A 14,298-nucleotide genomic window follows, 5' to 3' on the forward strand; every position below is an offset into this window, starting at 1 on the left:
TTAGTCGATGGGCTTTTTCCTTTGATGACTATGATCAATTTACTTGTATTGGCTGCACATGCATCACATTTCTAATTCCTGTGACTAAACAGCACCAGCCTTAATCAGCCTGGAATAGGGTAGTCTGTTTGAAACGGATAACTTGTAAAAAAGGACCTGAAATCGTACAACTTAACGGCTTTTGTGAGTACCAGCAATGTACTTTTGGCTTCTTTTTTTTTTTTTTGACATAAATCTGTTTAATGAAGTGCTGCATAAAAGCAAAGCATTAAAAAGACAAATATGAGCAATAATATCAAACACAATCTCCACAACACCCATTCTTGAAATTAACTACTTCACAGGTTCATAGGGTATCGGGAACTGGCAGTCAGATATTGGAAATGACGAGGGACGGGAGGGGGCTTTGTGTTGACTCTTGGCTCAGCAGGTCAGGGGTGGGGTGTCGGGGTTGGGTCGGGGGGGTCTCTGCTCCGTCACACGAACACAATGCTCAAAGAGTTCAAAGTTTACAAAACATCAAAATTCCTCCCGCAATATTGTCATGCAATATACATGTCGACACGACTGAGACAACAATGTCAAGTTTTTTCAAGAGTTCTCATGTCCAGTCTGGCAGTGAAAGGGTCAGGGCCCACGTCCAACAGATGATTTCACACCTCTCCTGGTCTGTTGCATTCCAGAGAAGGTGACATAGGTTTTCAACCCTTCTGCCTTGCATCAGGGGAGCTGAGGAGGACGCCTTCAGCTAGAATCCACGATTTGAAGACATTTTAACAGTTCAGTTTCAGTCGTCTTTGATCATACATCCTACCTAGGTGTTACATCACATTTCACTAAATAAACGCGACTCAAGCAAAAAGCATTAAGTGAATCAATTTTTGTGACTTGTCTGTTCAACTATTGTACATTTAAAGCCACAGGAAATTTCATTATAAGTATAGATATACAGTGTTTTGACACTGACCAAACCTGACAACCTGGTATGAAATGCTACAGACTGCAGTGCGCAGGACAAATCTAGCATTTCTACTTCTACCACATTGTCAACACACAGGCTATTGACATAATGTGCTTGGTGCAGTTGCCTGGCAACACAAGCAGCACAGTTTTTAGAGAATTTCAAAGCAAAAAGAAAATCTTACAAAGCTATGCAAAATAGTATAAAACAATAAATAGAAAACCTTTTAAAATAAACACAAAAGTCAAACATCGGTTCTCATCAGTTTGTCGTCTTATAGTGTGCAGATACCATTATTAGTGTTTTCATAAACATGTACACAGGAATAATGTTCAGTGTCGCTCTTAAATGAAAAGTCTTTTTGTTTTTAAAAACTAGTATGCATCTGATATCTTTTAAAGACAGGACGGAGTGATCATACTGGGCAACTTAAAGAAATGTGCAAGGATTTCTTTTCAGTCAGTAACTCGGGGGCGTGTAATTTAACCAGGACAATTCCACTGATTTCACATAAGTGTAGAAATTGCCCTTTTATTTTCTGCCAACAAGGCCCATAAATCCACAGCAGGAGGTAAGAAGACATATTTACAAAGTGCCTTCGGACCAATCTGCTTCCCTCTCCTCCCCTCCCTCCATTTAAAACTTCGACATTAGCTGCAGAGGACAGTGTGGAAATAAGGAGGACTTGGCACTGAAAGAAATCACTTGGGTTAAAGTACATATATCCTCAGCTGGAGAGAGCTGTTCATTTATTCTCCATAATTTCAGACCTCCCTCTCTTTCTCCCGCCGTTTCTCTCGCAGAGGAGGAGGATAGAAGAGAAGAGCGGGACAGTCTCTCACTAAGGCCAGAGTGTCTGGCAGTGTTTAAGTGGCACACCAGGACCTGTTTCTGTCTGCCAAGGCAAATTCATTGTGAAGGCAGGTGGGCCAACACACATACACACATCCTCACTTAGGACACAGACTTGTGTGTCCTAGCCTTTGTCTCCGTGCAGCCTGGCAACCAAGTCAGCAGCTACGAAGTCCGTGGGCACAGAGCATCACTATGGCAACCAACATAGTGGGCAAGGCTGTGGCTGCTCTTGGATCAGTGCGGAGACTTTTCTGTTTTTTTTTTTTTTTTTCCCTTTTTTTTGGCATCCACTTAGTGCCAGAGTTGATTATAGAGTTCCTTCTCTTAAATGTTCTTCCCAGGTTGGCCAGTGATCTCATGTGTACAGGTTTGTTTTTCCTCTTTTGAAAAATAGACAAATATTTAGAGTAATAAAAATCAAAATGCAGCTATGAGATAAAGTTTCACAGAAAACAAAAATAAGAGAGACTCGTGATACTCTCTCGCCCTTCCGTTTGCACAAAGACAAATAATCGTGCCAGCATGGTACACCCGTTCGGGTCCAGACATCCCCACACACACACTCACACACACACTCTCACACACTCACTCACAGAGTTGCTAACATAAAACAGACAGCCACCAGGGTAGGAATTTTTAAACTGATCAACTGATTGACTAATTCAACACAGCAGTGAATGACAGTAAGGTCTGAAGGTGGAGTCCAGATCTGCTCCCTGGCATTGTGTTGGCTGAATCCATGATGTGCGCGAGGCAGGAGGTGAAGGACCCCCAGCTTAGTCAACAGAGCCAGGGTGCAGGCTGAGCGCCGGCGGGTCCAGACAGGTGGGCGAGTAACTGAGGTGAGGTTCTTTAATCCACAGCAGGGGGGCGCCATTCTTGCCCTCTTGGCTCTTGCTGTTGTTGCGGCTCTTGTAGCGCACCAGCAGCACGGCGATGAGGAGGATGCCGAAGATGGGGAAGGGGTAAAAGAAGATGAAGTAGAAGAGGGAGTCATTGGAGCACACCACTGACTGGAGAGTCGACACTGTTGGCAGAGAAGAAGAAAAGAACAATCAAAGTTGTTTCAAAGTTTTTCAAAAAGCTTTTCTTTGTATTGTCCCGAGGAAGAAAAACTGATTTCTAAAGAATGAAATGAGCTTTTTAAAGACTTTTTAAGTCTGGTTTCCAGGTCTCTTACATCATGCAGGATGCACTTCTTATATCTTAAAAATGTTCTTCATCTTTGTGTTGACACTTGTAAATGAATCAATTTGACTATTTTAGATCCCGACACAGCTTTTGACACTATTAATAGGCTTGTTCGAGATGAACTGCGTCTCCCCTGGAAAGCAGACGATAGCAGGCGGCAGCAGCAGGGGGCGGACAAAAAAAGCTGCAGTAAAGTCGGACAGTTTCCAGCAGCCTTCAGTCTGCACAGGAAGTCACAGGATCACTCGCATCATGTAGGATTGGATGTGAAGTGATACAATGTTATCAGAGCCGTATCAGTTTGTTTGCAGTGTCCAATTATAATCATGACTGGGTAGCGTTTGAAAATACTGCACAGGTGATGGTCTATGTGGTCTCTGTTCATGGTTCAACCTCCATTTCACAAGAACTGTATATGAGTTATCTGACCAGGCTAGTTTGTCCCCAACTACAGAAATAAACTGAAAACATTAATAAAAAGGAAACACAAGGCAATAGCTATGACAAAAATGTAGACTGTCAGGGCCTCACAGCTACACATTTTATTTTAAAGGGGACTTCTTATGCTAATTTCCAGCTTAATATTTGTATTATGGGACTCCACTAGAGTAATATTACATGATTCACGGCTTTTAAAAAATCCTTATTTATCTTATACGGTCTGTTCATGCATCCTCTGTCAGAAACAGGGTGTTTTAGCACCCGTCTCTTTAAGCCCCCTCTTCCTAAAAGCCAACTTTCTTCTGATTGGCCAAATTCTGGAAGCCTGCCAGGCTTCTGAGCTGTACTGCCTGCACATTGTGGGTATGCTGCGCCTGGAGGACTATGCAAAGAAATCTGTGATAAACTGATGCCAGCCAAGGAAGTACTAGGATTGGGCAATATAACAGTAAGAGGTTAGACATCCACCTAAGCAGCAGTGTATTCCATCCTGTAAAGAACCTTCATGGTTTTAAATTGCTAGTATACTTTTAGAAGTTTTGTCACAGTGCTTAATTTCACCTACACTCGTGGAAGGTTTTCTTTTATTCAGGACTTACCTTGTTGCAGTACATTGACGATGGTGAACCCAGAGTTGTTTGTGGCCAGGCGATACCATGCGTTGCGGGGGTTGAGTAGCCACTCCTCCACGTGGCAGTAATACCGGCCTGCGTCTGTTGGCCGGGCTCCTTGAATAGTCAGGCTGTACTGGTCAGAGGTCATCCTCTCAAACTGCAAGCGGGAATTTGGCCCCGCTTCTTCTCTGGGGCTGCAGTTTCCATTTCCAAAAACTGCATCATGGCCGATGGAGAACACGCACTCCCTCTCTCTCTCCTCTTCCCCTGGCTGGTCCTCATTGTCCTCATCTTCCGAACGCTCTACATACCAGGACACGGAGAAACGAGAGTCTCGGGACGACTGTGAAGGGATGCTACATCCCAGTCGGATTGAACTGGATTCTTCCACGGTCACATTCGACTCCATTTCTTCTACTTGCAGTCGAACCTCTGCAGAGGTCCAAGAAGATAAGGGAAAGAAAATGTAAATATGGATTAAAATGTACAATATTTCTTAAAGCTTTGCAACAGAAAAGAAGCCACAGTATTCATTCAAATTTACATTAACAGTGTTTTTCTGAGAATATCCAATCATTTCAGCTTTAGTTCAAAAACAGACAGATTAGTCATTCAGTGTATTAATCTGCAGCTATTTGAACATTGATTTGGCATTTGTTATTTTTCAAACAAAAAAAGCTGAAATAAAACTTCTCAGATGAGGATTTGCTTTTATTCGCTGTCTTATATGATAGTAAACTCATCATTATAATTCATTATTGTGTTTGCATTTGGACTGTTGGTGAGACAAAGTTTAAAGACATAAACAATCAAAACTTTCCAAATGGCACTGGAAAGTTATGGGAGATACATTTCATTATTTTCTGATATTTAACTGCAAAATAATTTGACACGATAATAAGCAGATTTTTAGATAATCTAAATAAATGCGACAGAACAAACTAACACCCCACAACAAAAACCAAACAAACCAAAATAAAACTGTAAAACGCTCTACAAATGGGACACCAAACTTTCAAAATGTACAAACAAAAGACAAAAATAAATAAATCCCACAGTGGAGCCCCTTGGCTATTGCCACTCTTTCAGCTTCCCAGCAGGGTTAGATCCTACCTCAAGGCTACTGTGTCTGTCTGTATGGGTATGCTACAACCCTTCAGGGGTGGTACAATGACCCACTTCCACTGCAGTATAAAAAAAAAAAAAAAGAAGTGGCACCAAAGACTTGGCTTGGTTTGGCTCCTCTCACTCACAGTTTGGAACGGTGTTCTTGTTAAAGCAAAATGAGAAGCAGAAAGCACAGCAGGAGAGCCAGAAAAAAGGTGAGTTTTGGCACATATCCCCCCCCTCATCTTTCCTCTCGACAGGCAGATTCCTGGATGACTTCCTAGGTGAGTGTTTCAACACCTTTATGAAAATCTATGTTTATGCAGCATTATATATTTATCTAATGAAGACATTTACATGTATTTAAAAGTAAAAAAAATGATATGGTGATGAGTCATAAGTGTTACCTCTGTGTTTTTAATAATAACCCAATCCCACAATGAGCTACCATGTATAACATGAAAACTCTTTGAAGGTGAAATGGAACCAAAGCATGAAAGGAATCAATGCATTCCCAAAGAAAAGTCTAACATAAGGTGCACATATTTTTAGATTAGTATGATTACTACACCTGCATTAATTAGTCACTGTCAATGTACAATCATGTTAATACATAAGCGTTTTTCTGGCCTAACAGGCTCATGATTACATATTTTTATCCTCACATTCTAGTTGGACAGATGCCATATCAAAGATTTCACTCTGAATTGTAAACAGGACACCTGGCAGAGGAGCACTGCTCTCAGAAATGTCTGGAAAAAGTCACCTTCAGCAGGATTGGTGAGATATTGTTTATTTGCATCTGGGGGCATGGGGTTTCATTGTAAAGGAAAGATACAAGGGCTAAAAAAAAAAAAAGAGAAACTCAGTCAGGGAGAGAAAAAGATATGAGTTGGAGTGTACTTAAAATAACTGTCATGAGGTGGGATGTCAGGGTGTGGGTGGCAGTAGGTACATCATGGCTTTAAGCTGAAGTTTTTTGCATACTGGACAAGAGGATTAGGTTCTCTGTTAGCTGGCATGACTTCAATCCATTTTCTTCCACCTGAGCTCTGCCTGTGGCAGTTGTAAGGTCATCAGAGTGAGACGGCCTCAAAGCGGCGAGCAGAGCATGTGGTGGTGGTGGGAGGCGAGTCGGGGGCAAAGCAATTTGGAGGAAAGTTTGGGTTCACATTGTTCAACTGGTTTAAAGCATGACAACACGTGGGGACAAAGTGACAGCTGCTGCCTCCGTGCAGTGGGAATAAACACGCGTTTTGTTAAACCTTTTCCGACTGCTTGCTTACCTGGCTGTCTGACCAGAACCTGCGTGAATCCTGAAGACTCCCGGGCGAGTCGATACCAGGCTCCATCTGGGTCGCTCAGCCACTCCTCCACCAAGCAGTAGTACGTCCCGGAGTCGCTGCTTTCCGCCCTGTTCATCGTCAGCGCGTAGAGACGGGGCGACAACCTCTCGGCCTGCACGCGCCGTCTGAGCCTCTCTTCATCTGCGTAGGCACCGTACTCGAAGGCCCCCGAGCGTTCGATCCTCAGCAGAAGCTCATCAGCCTCTGACCCCGTTGCGTGTCTCACGTACCACATCACTGCATGCTGGGAGTCTGGGCTGGTCTGGGAGGTGATGGAGCAATTGATCCTGACACGGCTGTCCTCCAGGTACACATGAGACTGGTTGTTCTTTTGCACTTTGAGCTTACTCTCTGCATGGAATTAAAGGAGAGGGGGTTCAGGAGAGAAAAAAGAAAGAGCAGACAGTCATTCCTATGGGTGTAGGAAAAAGTGAGCGTAGGTGACAGGTACACAATGCAATTTCTGTTTTGTGACAGACGACTTGTAGCTGGGTTTATTTCTGGTGGCAGCAGGGCAGGAAAAGATAGTGGTGTGTGGGTGGGTGCAGCGGTTGACAAAGAGAAAGAAGGAAAGAAAGAAGAGGGAATGGGAAAGGAGGAGGAAATGTCAAGCGAATCAAAGCTGAAGGAATGGGAGGTCTGTTGGTATCAAGGTAGAAATGTAAGATAAGATGTAGAACAGGAAGAGAGACAAGGATGAACGTGAAGGGGGTGGATTGCAAAGCAGGGCTATGGATATTATTAGGTGAGATATAAGACAAAAGCGGGGCAGGGGGCCTTGTCAGTCTGCCAGAAAGAGAGCGAAAAAGGGAACGCATTTATAAAGTCAAGCAAAGGGAAGGAAGGGGGCAGACTGGAGAGGAAGGAGACGGCGGAGAGGTGTGACTGAGATGTCAGGAAGGAGCTGAGGCTGCCCTGAGTGCTGTGACAGGATTGGTTACAGTGACATCGGTTGTGGGATAGGATTAGCTGCAGGTACATCAGGTGTGACCGCAACCAGAGCCCTACTGTCAAACGCTCGGGGGGAGGATTAGTTCAACACAAAGCATGTAGAAAACACACAAACGCGCGCACACAGACATCCTTGACACAAGTTGTATGAAAACACAGGAACACACAGCAAATAAAGAATTTTTCACCTCACAATTCAACAGAGCAACAGATTTTTCCTGACATCAGACCTGCTCCGACTTCCGTTCGACATTATGACATTAATTATAAAACCTATTCAGGAGATCTTGAACATATTGAGAATTTGACAATGCAGTGACGATACGTCTTCAAATTTTATAATCACAACGGATTCAGTTGCACACACAGTTGGAATGAAGTCAAATAGGTCTGCATAACTATGAATCTTTCTAAAATGTATGTTCTGGCCTTTTTCATTGGAACTGACAGACCCAACACAGACCCCCACCAGCCATTAGCTTCTTTAATTATTTGACTGGTAGCACCGGTGTGCTAGTGTTGGCACAAAGACTGAAAAACAAAGAGTTGTTTTTGGCTGAGCCCAATTTGGGGGAAACAAATTCACTCACTTGATCTCAGCTGCAGACAACTTCAGGATATGTCATCTTTTCACCTCTTCCCATCCGAATGAGAGTAAAACACTTATTTTTGGATCACAGGACTGTTTTTTCTGGCAGAATTACTCTAGACTACACAAGCGAATTGTGTATGCACAAAAAGCAACAGGTAAATAGCTACACAACCTTTTTTTTTGTTTTTAAATGTAAGCTTGTACAATAAACATAAATTCAGTTTTCATACTGATTGTCAGCATAAACATTTAGAAGAACAAACTTTCTTATGGAAAGTCACATTTAGAGCTACTTGATACTTCTTTAAGTTAGGCATTATGTGCTTGTGATCACGGGTATAAAATCTACTTTTTGGCACTGGCTGCAGTGCATCTGCTCCACTGAATATTAAAAACTGTCCAGTACCTAAAGCTCACACCACATGCTGGCTCAGATTTATGCTCTCTTTCGCCTGTTCTTTAATCACACTCTTTCTGGTCAATTCTTTGGTCATTTGTGCAATGTTTAGGTCTGTTTCTTCTGCTGCTTGTGTTGAGACAACATTTCGAAAAATAAAGAAATATATAATATTCTGCATTAAAAATGAGCAATTTTGGTTGTAGGATCAAAAGTTACATATTGCAAAGGTGCAGAAATATCAAACAGTCACGAGATTTGATCAGGAATATATGATGCATTTCTAGCAAATGGGTTTTTCAATAGGTTATATTCACAAATCCCTTGTGATCCCATATAAAATTCCCCATTTCCTTCTCCTGCCCCTGTCTGTCCTGTGTTAAACAACCCATCTTCAATTTCATGCACCCTCCATGTCTTGCTATGACTGACTGAGTGACTGACTGCCTAGGGTCACGGCCATCTGCCCAGAAAACCTTGTCCTTACCCACAGATTGGCGAGCATGCTCAAATGATCGTCGTTTGTGATTCTCCATACTTGCATCGTACATTCAGCATGCATGCATTTGGATGCATTCGAAAGATGCATGGCTACAAGGCATCACCAGACCACCCTGTTATGCAAGAACACTTTGAGCCAGCATCTCAAATTAGTCTCCATCATCGCCTCTGTACCAAGTAGACTTGGGAGGAAGCTTGACAATGTCCCCATGCGGAATTACTGCAGAGCCCTGTGGAATCCTGGCAATCTCTCTCTCTCTTCTTTTTCTTTTTTTGCAGGAGAATTACCTCCGAACCTCCTGAAGTGGAACCATGCAGGATTGGATTGGCACAGGACAAAGCAATTCTCTGCCGTTCCCATTTGAAGTTTGAATCGGCAGCCAGGAGAAAAACTGGGGGCTGAAAGCCTGTTGCCGTACATCAGTGTTTACAGAAATGCCTTTTCAAATCTAAAATAGGCTAATTATTTAAGCCTTATTAGGTAGCATCATAAGCTATTAAAAGTTATTATTAGTATGGACGTGCTAGAGACCGAAGGGACAAATGAAATGGGGGAACAATGGGCGAAAAGCAGACGAGAAAGAAAAGGAAGAGAAATACTGTCTTTTTATGTTCCAAAAAAACTTTAAAGTCTCCACTCCCTGCAGAATCCACTTGCTGTGAAAGCGACTTCACAGACCAGCCTGTCACATCCTCTGACATGTGTCCATTCCCACAGAGAGCGAGGTTTCATCTGTCAGTTACAGTATAGCCACGCTACCAGTTACATCAATGCATCTGCTGACGCAAGCAGGAAACGGACGGAAAATTCAATAAGATGTACATACTGTATGCAGTGTTTTTGTATATGTGGCACTGATGAGGGAGTGTTCATTAAGTTGCGTAGAGAAAAGCAGCAGAAGGAGCCAGTTCAATCATGTATTGTTAACAAGGCTGCTCATCATGTGTGCGCATTCCCGAAACAGCAAGAGCAGTTCTGTGTTCTTCTGTGTCAGCAAGGCTGTCAATACCTATTTTAAATGTTGCCACATGTTCTTTGCTTCTGTGTTGCTTTAATAAGCCTCAAGGGTTCACCCGTAAAGTAAGACAAATCCGTAATTGGAAACACTTGTTCTCACTGCTCTGCATTAGTTCATGTGCCAGTCCAGTTGCCAGTCAACTGTGAATGAGAATGCATGCCATTTCATATGCACCAGCCCTTAACTCCACTTCTCTCAACTCATAAAAAAATCACTATTTTCTTATTTAACCTTGTACATAACTGTTGACAGCCTATCAAACTGTTCACCTGACGGTGTGGTTTCCAGGGCAACACTGTCTCCATGATCAGCGTGGTGTGGCTAAGATGCTGCCGCGTTGCTGATATTAGTTCCAGTGACAAACAGAGAAGACTCAGTTAAACAAGGTTTACACCAACGGGGGTGATTAGATAACAACTGGTTGAAAGGCTAATTCTTCCTCTGCAAAATGCCTAAAACATATTTCATTGCATGGAATGGAGATGGATATAGAAGTATGAGCTCCATGCAGACAGAATGCCTCTTACTCCACAACTGTCTCAGCTCCACTGGAAGTGTTTGCCGGGCATGCACCGCGGTGAGAGCGCATGCAAACACGCACAAATCCACACGGTGCAGCCACTAATTGGCTCATTGAACCCTTGTCTCACCCCTCTTCCATGTGTGCCTAATTTGTCTGGTTTAATAGCTACAGGAAACGGCAGAGTTGAGACAAAGCTGTCTTTATTCCTTTTATTTATCAGCGGAGCTAAGTACACAAAGGCTACAAACAGCAGCCCAGTTTTGATACAAGAGAAAGATAGCAAAGTGCATCCCAAACCCCAAAAGCAGCACCACACAATTGTTGTTTATGAAGCATAGCAGATGAAAACAAGTTTGAGTCCAGGGGGAGGAGAAGTATACAGCTAAGGATGCTACTGTGGCACATCAGAGCACACTAACCACAGCTCTCACTCACACACACTCACACACACACACACACACACACACATTTGTAGCAAAATTTTAGGATAACTTCAAAGGAGCTACAAAACTGCCTGGCCGAGTGTTCAGAACAAGAGAATATAGCTGGAGATGGTAAATCAAAGAATGTTATCCTTTATTCTTTGTCTAGGGAGGAAATTCAATTCATTTTCCATTTCTGTTTCGCGCTGCGGCTCCAGGTGAAGTCTTTTAATACGAGATGGGCTCTAGGGTTGAACTGTCTGACTCAAGCCTTTCGTCCTATCCTTTTATCACAGTCTTCATTCTGACCAATCATTACCTCTCTCCTCCCTTCTCCTTTACCGTCATCTGTGTCACTCACCTGATGCTGGCATGAATATTCAGCACGCTGACCTGTGGGTTTATGAATAATAATGAGGCCTAAATGAAGAGCGAACACCAAAGGTGCTTGTGGGGTCTCAGCCTAACATTACAGTTCATTTTAAATCTATCCACTGGGCCACCAATGTAATGCCTCCACTTAAAAGGAAGAAAATGTGGGTTAGACACAAGGAGAAAGAGACACAGACAAGAGAGGGATGAATAAAAGCACAAAAAAAAAAAAAAAAAAAAGGCAGAGATACAGAGAGAAGGATGAGATTTTTATTTATTTATTTTTTTTAAGAAGACAGGATGAGTGAAAACTAGGAAAGTTAAGGGATATATCATCAAACTGAACAGATATTCATAAGACGAGAGAGTGTGCAAGGGGGAGGGAGAGAGCCTGGAAAAGATGAGAGAGATGTAAAAGACAGAAAGTGAGAACATGCTCCTGGGGGGATTTTGGAAAGCAGCAGGCAGTCTCTCCAGCTGCACTCCAGAGGACTTATAGTCTTAATGGCTGCCTGCTCCGCCTTTAGCATTAGCGTTAGCACAGCCCTGGGCTTATCCACAGCCAGGACACCAAGCATGTCAGGACTGTAAGGCTTTGGACACACCCTGATCCCCTGCAGGACAGCTCACTTTGGACTGCTGCTTACTTGCTAACCCTGGCCACAACTACACAACAAGAAATGCTGCACGCTCCATCCTGTCTGGACTTCTTACACAAGATGCACGGATCAGAGCGGGCTGCTAGTCAGAGGCGATGAGGGATGGGGTTCCCCTGACTGAGAACTGGCTCCTCTGCTGAACTGGGAGCCTAATTTCTATGCTAATGCCTGTGATGTATCTATGATCCCATTGTGTCAGAGGGATATTACCACTTCTCATCTCTCCCTTGCAACTACCCCCACAAGATCATTAAGACTGGGTTAATTGTAAGGATCTGTGCACATAATTTCGGCCTAGGACGCACCCATATAGAGGCCACACACACAACAGTGTACAGCAATGTCATTTCTATTACTGCAAACACTCTGATGAACTGAATGCACTTCCCTTCTTCCTGTCTGAAACACTTAGATTGAGGCTGGACATCCGGAACACAGATGCACAAGTGGTGGGTGAGGCCAGGAGGTCAGGGAAGGGGAACTCTGGGAGATTAATGACCCCAAAAGGAGCTGGCACACAGGGGAGAGCATAAAGACGTATCAGTCAGAGCCATTTGCCTGTGTGTGTGTTTGGAAGGGGTCCGCCAATAAGCATAAAACACATTATGCTCATTAAACCACAGAGAACAGTGGTCATTCAGTAAGTGCAGGCTGGAGAATGGCGAGTGTGTGTATGTGTGCGTATTCAGGAGGCAGCACTGCTGAGCCTCTTCGGCTTGCTCCCACTATTAGCCACTGATTTACATGGGGAGCAGCAGCACTGTATCTAGCCTTGAGTTACGACTTCAATTACAGCAGCAGCAGGACACACAAGCGCTCTTGTGCACATGTGCACGCACGCACGCACACACGCAAACACACACACAGGTGCTTAAGAGAGATGGAGAGACACAACACAGAGAATCTCATTGTGTCTGCAGATTGGGCCGAATAAGGAAATGAGCCCGAGATTGTATTGGGTTTGACAGAAAAATGTGCCAGTGTGAGAGCATAAGAGAAAGTGTCAGGGTTTGTTCTTCTAAAGAAGACGACATGTGGGGAAGGAACCTGACCTTGAATGTCTGAAACAGACGTGATTAATCAAAAACCTTTTATGAAATTATTTTCTGTTTCAGCGCACCCCTCAAAGTCTCTTTATTTATCGCACATTATGACCCTGTGTGTTAAAGTGTGTGTGCAACAGACGGATAGACTGTGAGTGCACTCTGATTATTTGCATATGCGGCGTATAAATTGTACATAAAGGAGGAGGGTGGTGCAGATATGCATGCAGTCCCATCAGCTCCATACATTTAGCCCTGCCTCAGGTGAGCTCGTGGCAATCCCAAACTATACCCACTGCAGCCAAAGATTTACAACCCTGTCACCAACAATAACACTGTGGTAAAGCAACTACCGCGCGCAATTAAGTACAGCTGCCATATCCCTATTATTCATAAAATACTGACAATGCTGAAGAAGCTATTTGAAGAAAAATGTAAACATAATGGAGAGAATTATGAAGGGGAGGAGGAGGGAAGCAGGGAATTATAAAATATTGAAAAATCACAAGAGTGAGAAAGAAGCTGGGGGCGTGTGTGGAGGGAAACATGCAGCTAAGTGAGAGTGAAGGAGAAAGAAGACATTAGCGACTTATGGGGAGAGTGAGAACAAAATATAGAAAGACAGAGATGGAGCGCCAGCAAGAAAGGAGGACATGAGGGTGATAGGCCGGGCCTTAATGAAGATAGACAGCTCCTATCCATGCCCCGATAAGCAGGAATCTCCAATCACTGCAGTGATGCCAACACTATCAATAAATGCTGGGTGGCAACTACTTCAGTGGCATGAAAGGAGAGCACATGCAGCATCTGTTAGTGTCAGCCCATATTAAATGGGAAGACACCCTGAGCAGCATACAAGCCAGGACAAGATAGTAGGAGGAATATATCCTCTAACTCAAAGCGCAACCACGAGAGAGATCCAAACAAGAAAGGAGGATAACAATAAGCAAAAAATAGGCGTCCATTCCTGCGTCGTGATGTTTGATCAAGTGAGTAAAAGATCGCCAGGCAAGCGTAGGTGGGCGAGGAGAGATGAGGAAGAAACTCTAACTGGGACACCCCCCCACCCCCTCATCATCACTATCATCATTCTAACTCATCCAATAACCAGGCGGTCTTAATATCCCACTCCTCTTGCCAGATACACATGCACAAATGTGCACATGCACACACTCAAATGATGAGAAAAACGTATTGATCTCCCCAAATCATCATTAATCTAAACTCTGGTTCCATTAGGGAAGATTCGGCATAATTAGTTTTGTGTGTTTTCAGTGTGTGTGTGTGTGTCGTTTGAGTTATGA

General features: G+C 43.5%; 1 protein-coding gene across 1 annotated transcript in view; it reads right to left on the minus strand.

Annotated features, from left to right (window-relative positions):
* Positions 1-212: 212 nt before the first annotated feature.
* igsf3 (immunoglobulin superfamily, member 3) overlaps positions 213-14,298 on the minus strand; it is a 71,696-nt gene continuing 57,610 nt past the window's right edge. Inside the window, exons 7-9 of the mRNA XM_008275626.1 lie at positions 6,456-6,866; positions 4,048-4,494; positions 213-2,843 (exon numbers count right to left, since the gene is read on the minus strand). Coding sequence (XP_008273848.1) covers positions 2,593-2,843; positions 4,048-4,494; positions 6,456-6,866 — 1,109 coding nt within the window. The 3' untranslated portion in view covers positions 213-2,592. The remainder of the gene's footprint in view (positions 2,844-4,047; positions 4,495-6,455; positions 6,867-14,298) is intronic.

This window comes from Stegastes partitus, unplaced genomic scaffold (genome assembly GCF_000690725.1).
Source record: "Stegastes partitus isolate 25-593 unplaced genomic scaffold, Stegastes_partitus-1.0.2 Scaffold56, whole genome shotgun sequence".
NCBI lineage: Eukaryota > Metazoa > Chordata > Actinopteri > Pomacentridae > Stegastes > Stegastes partitus.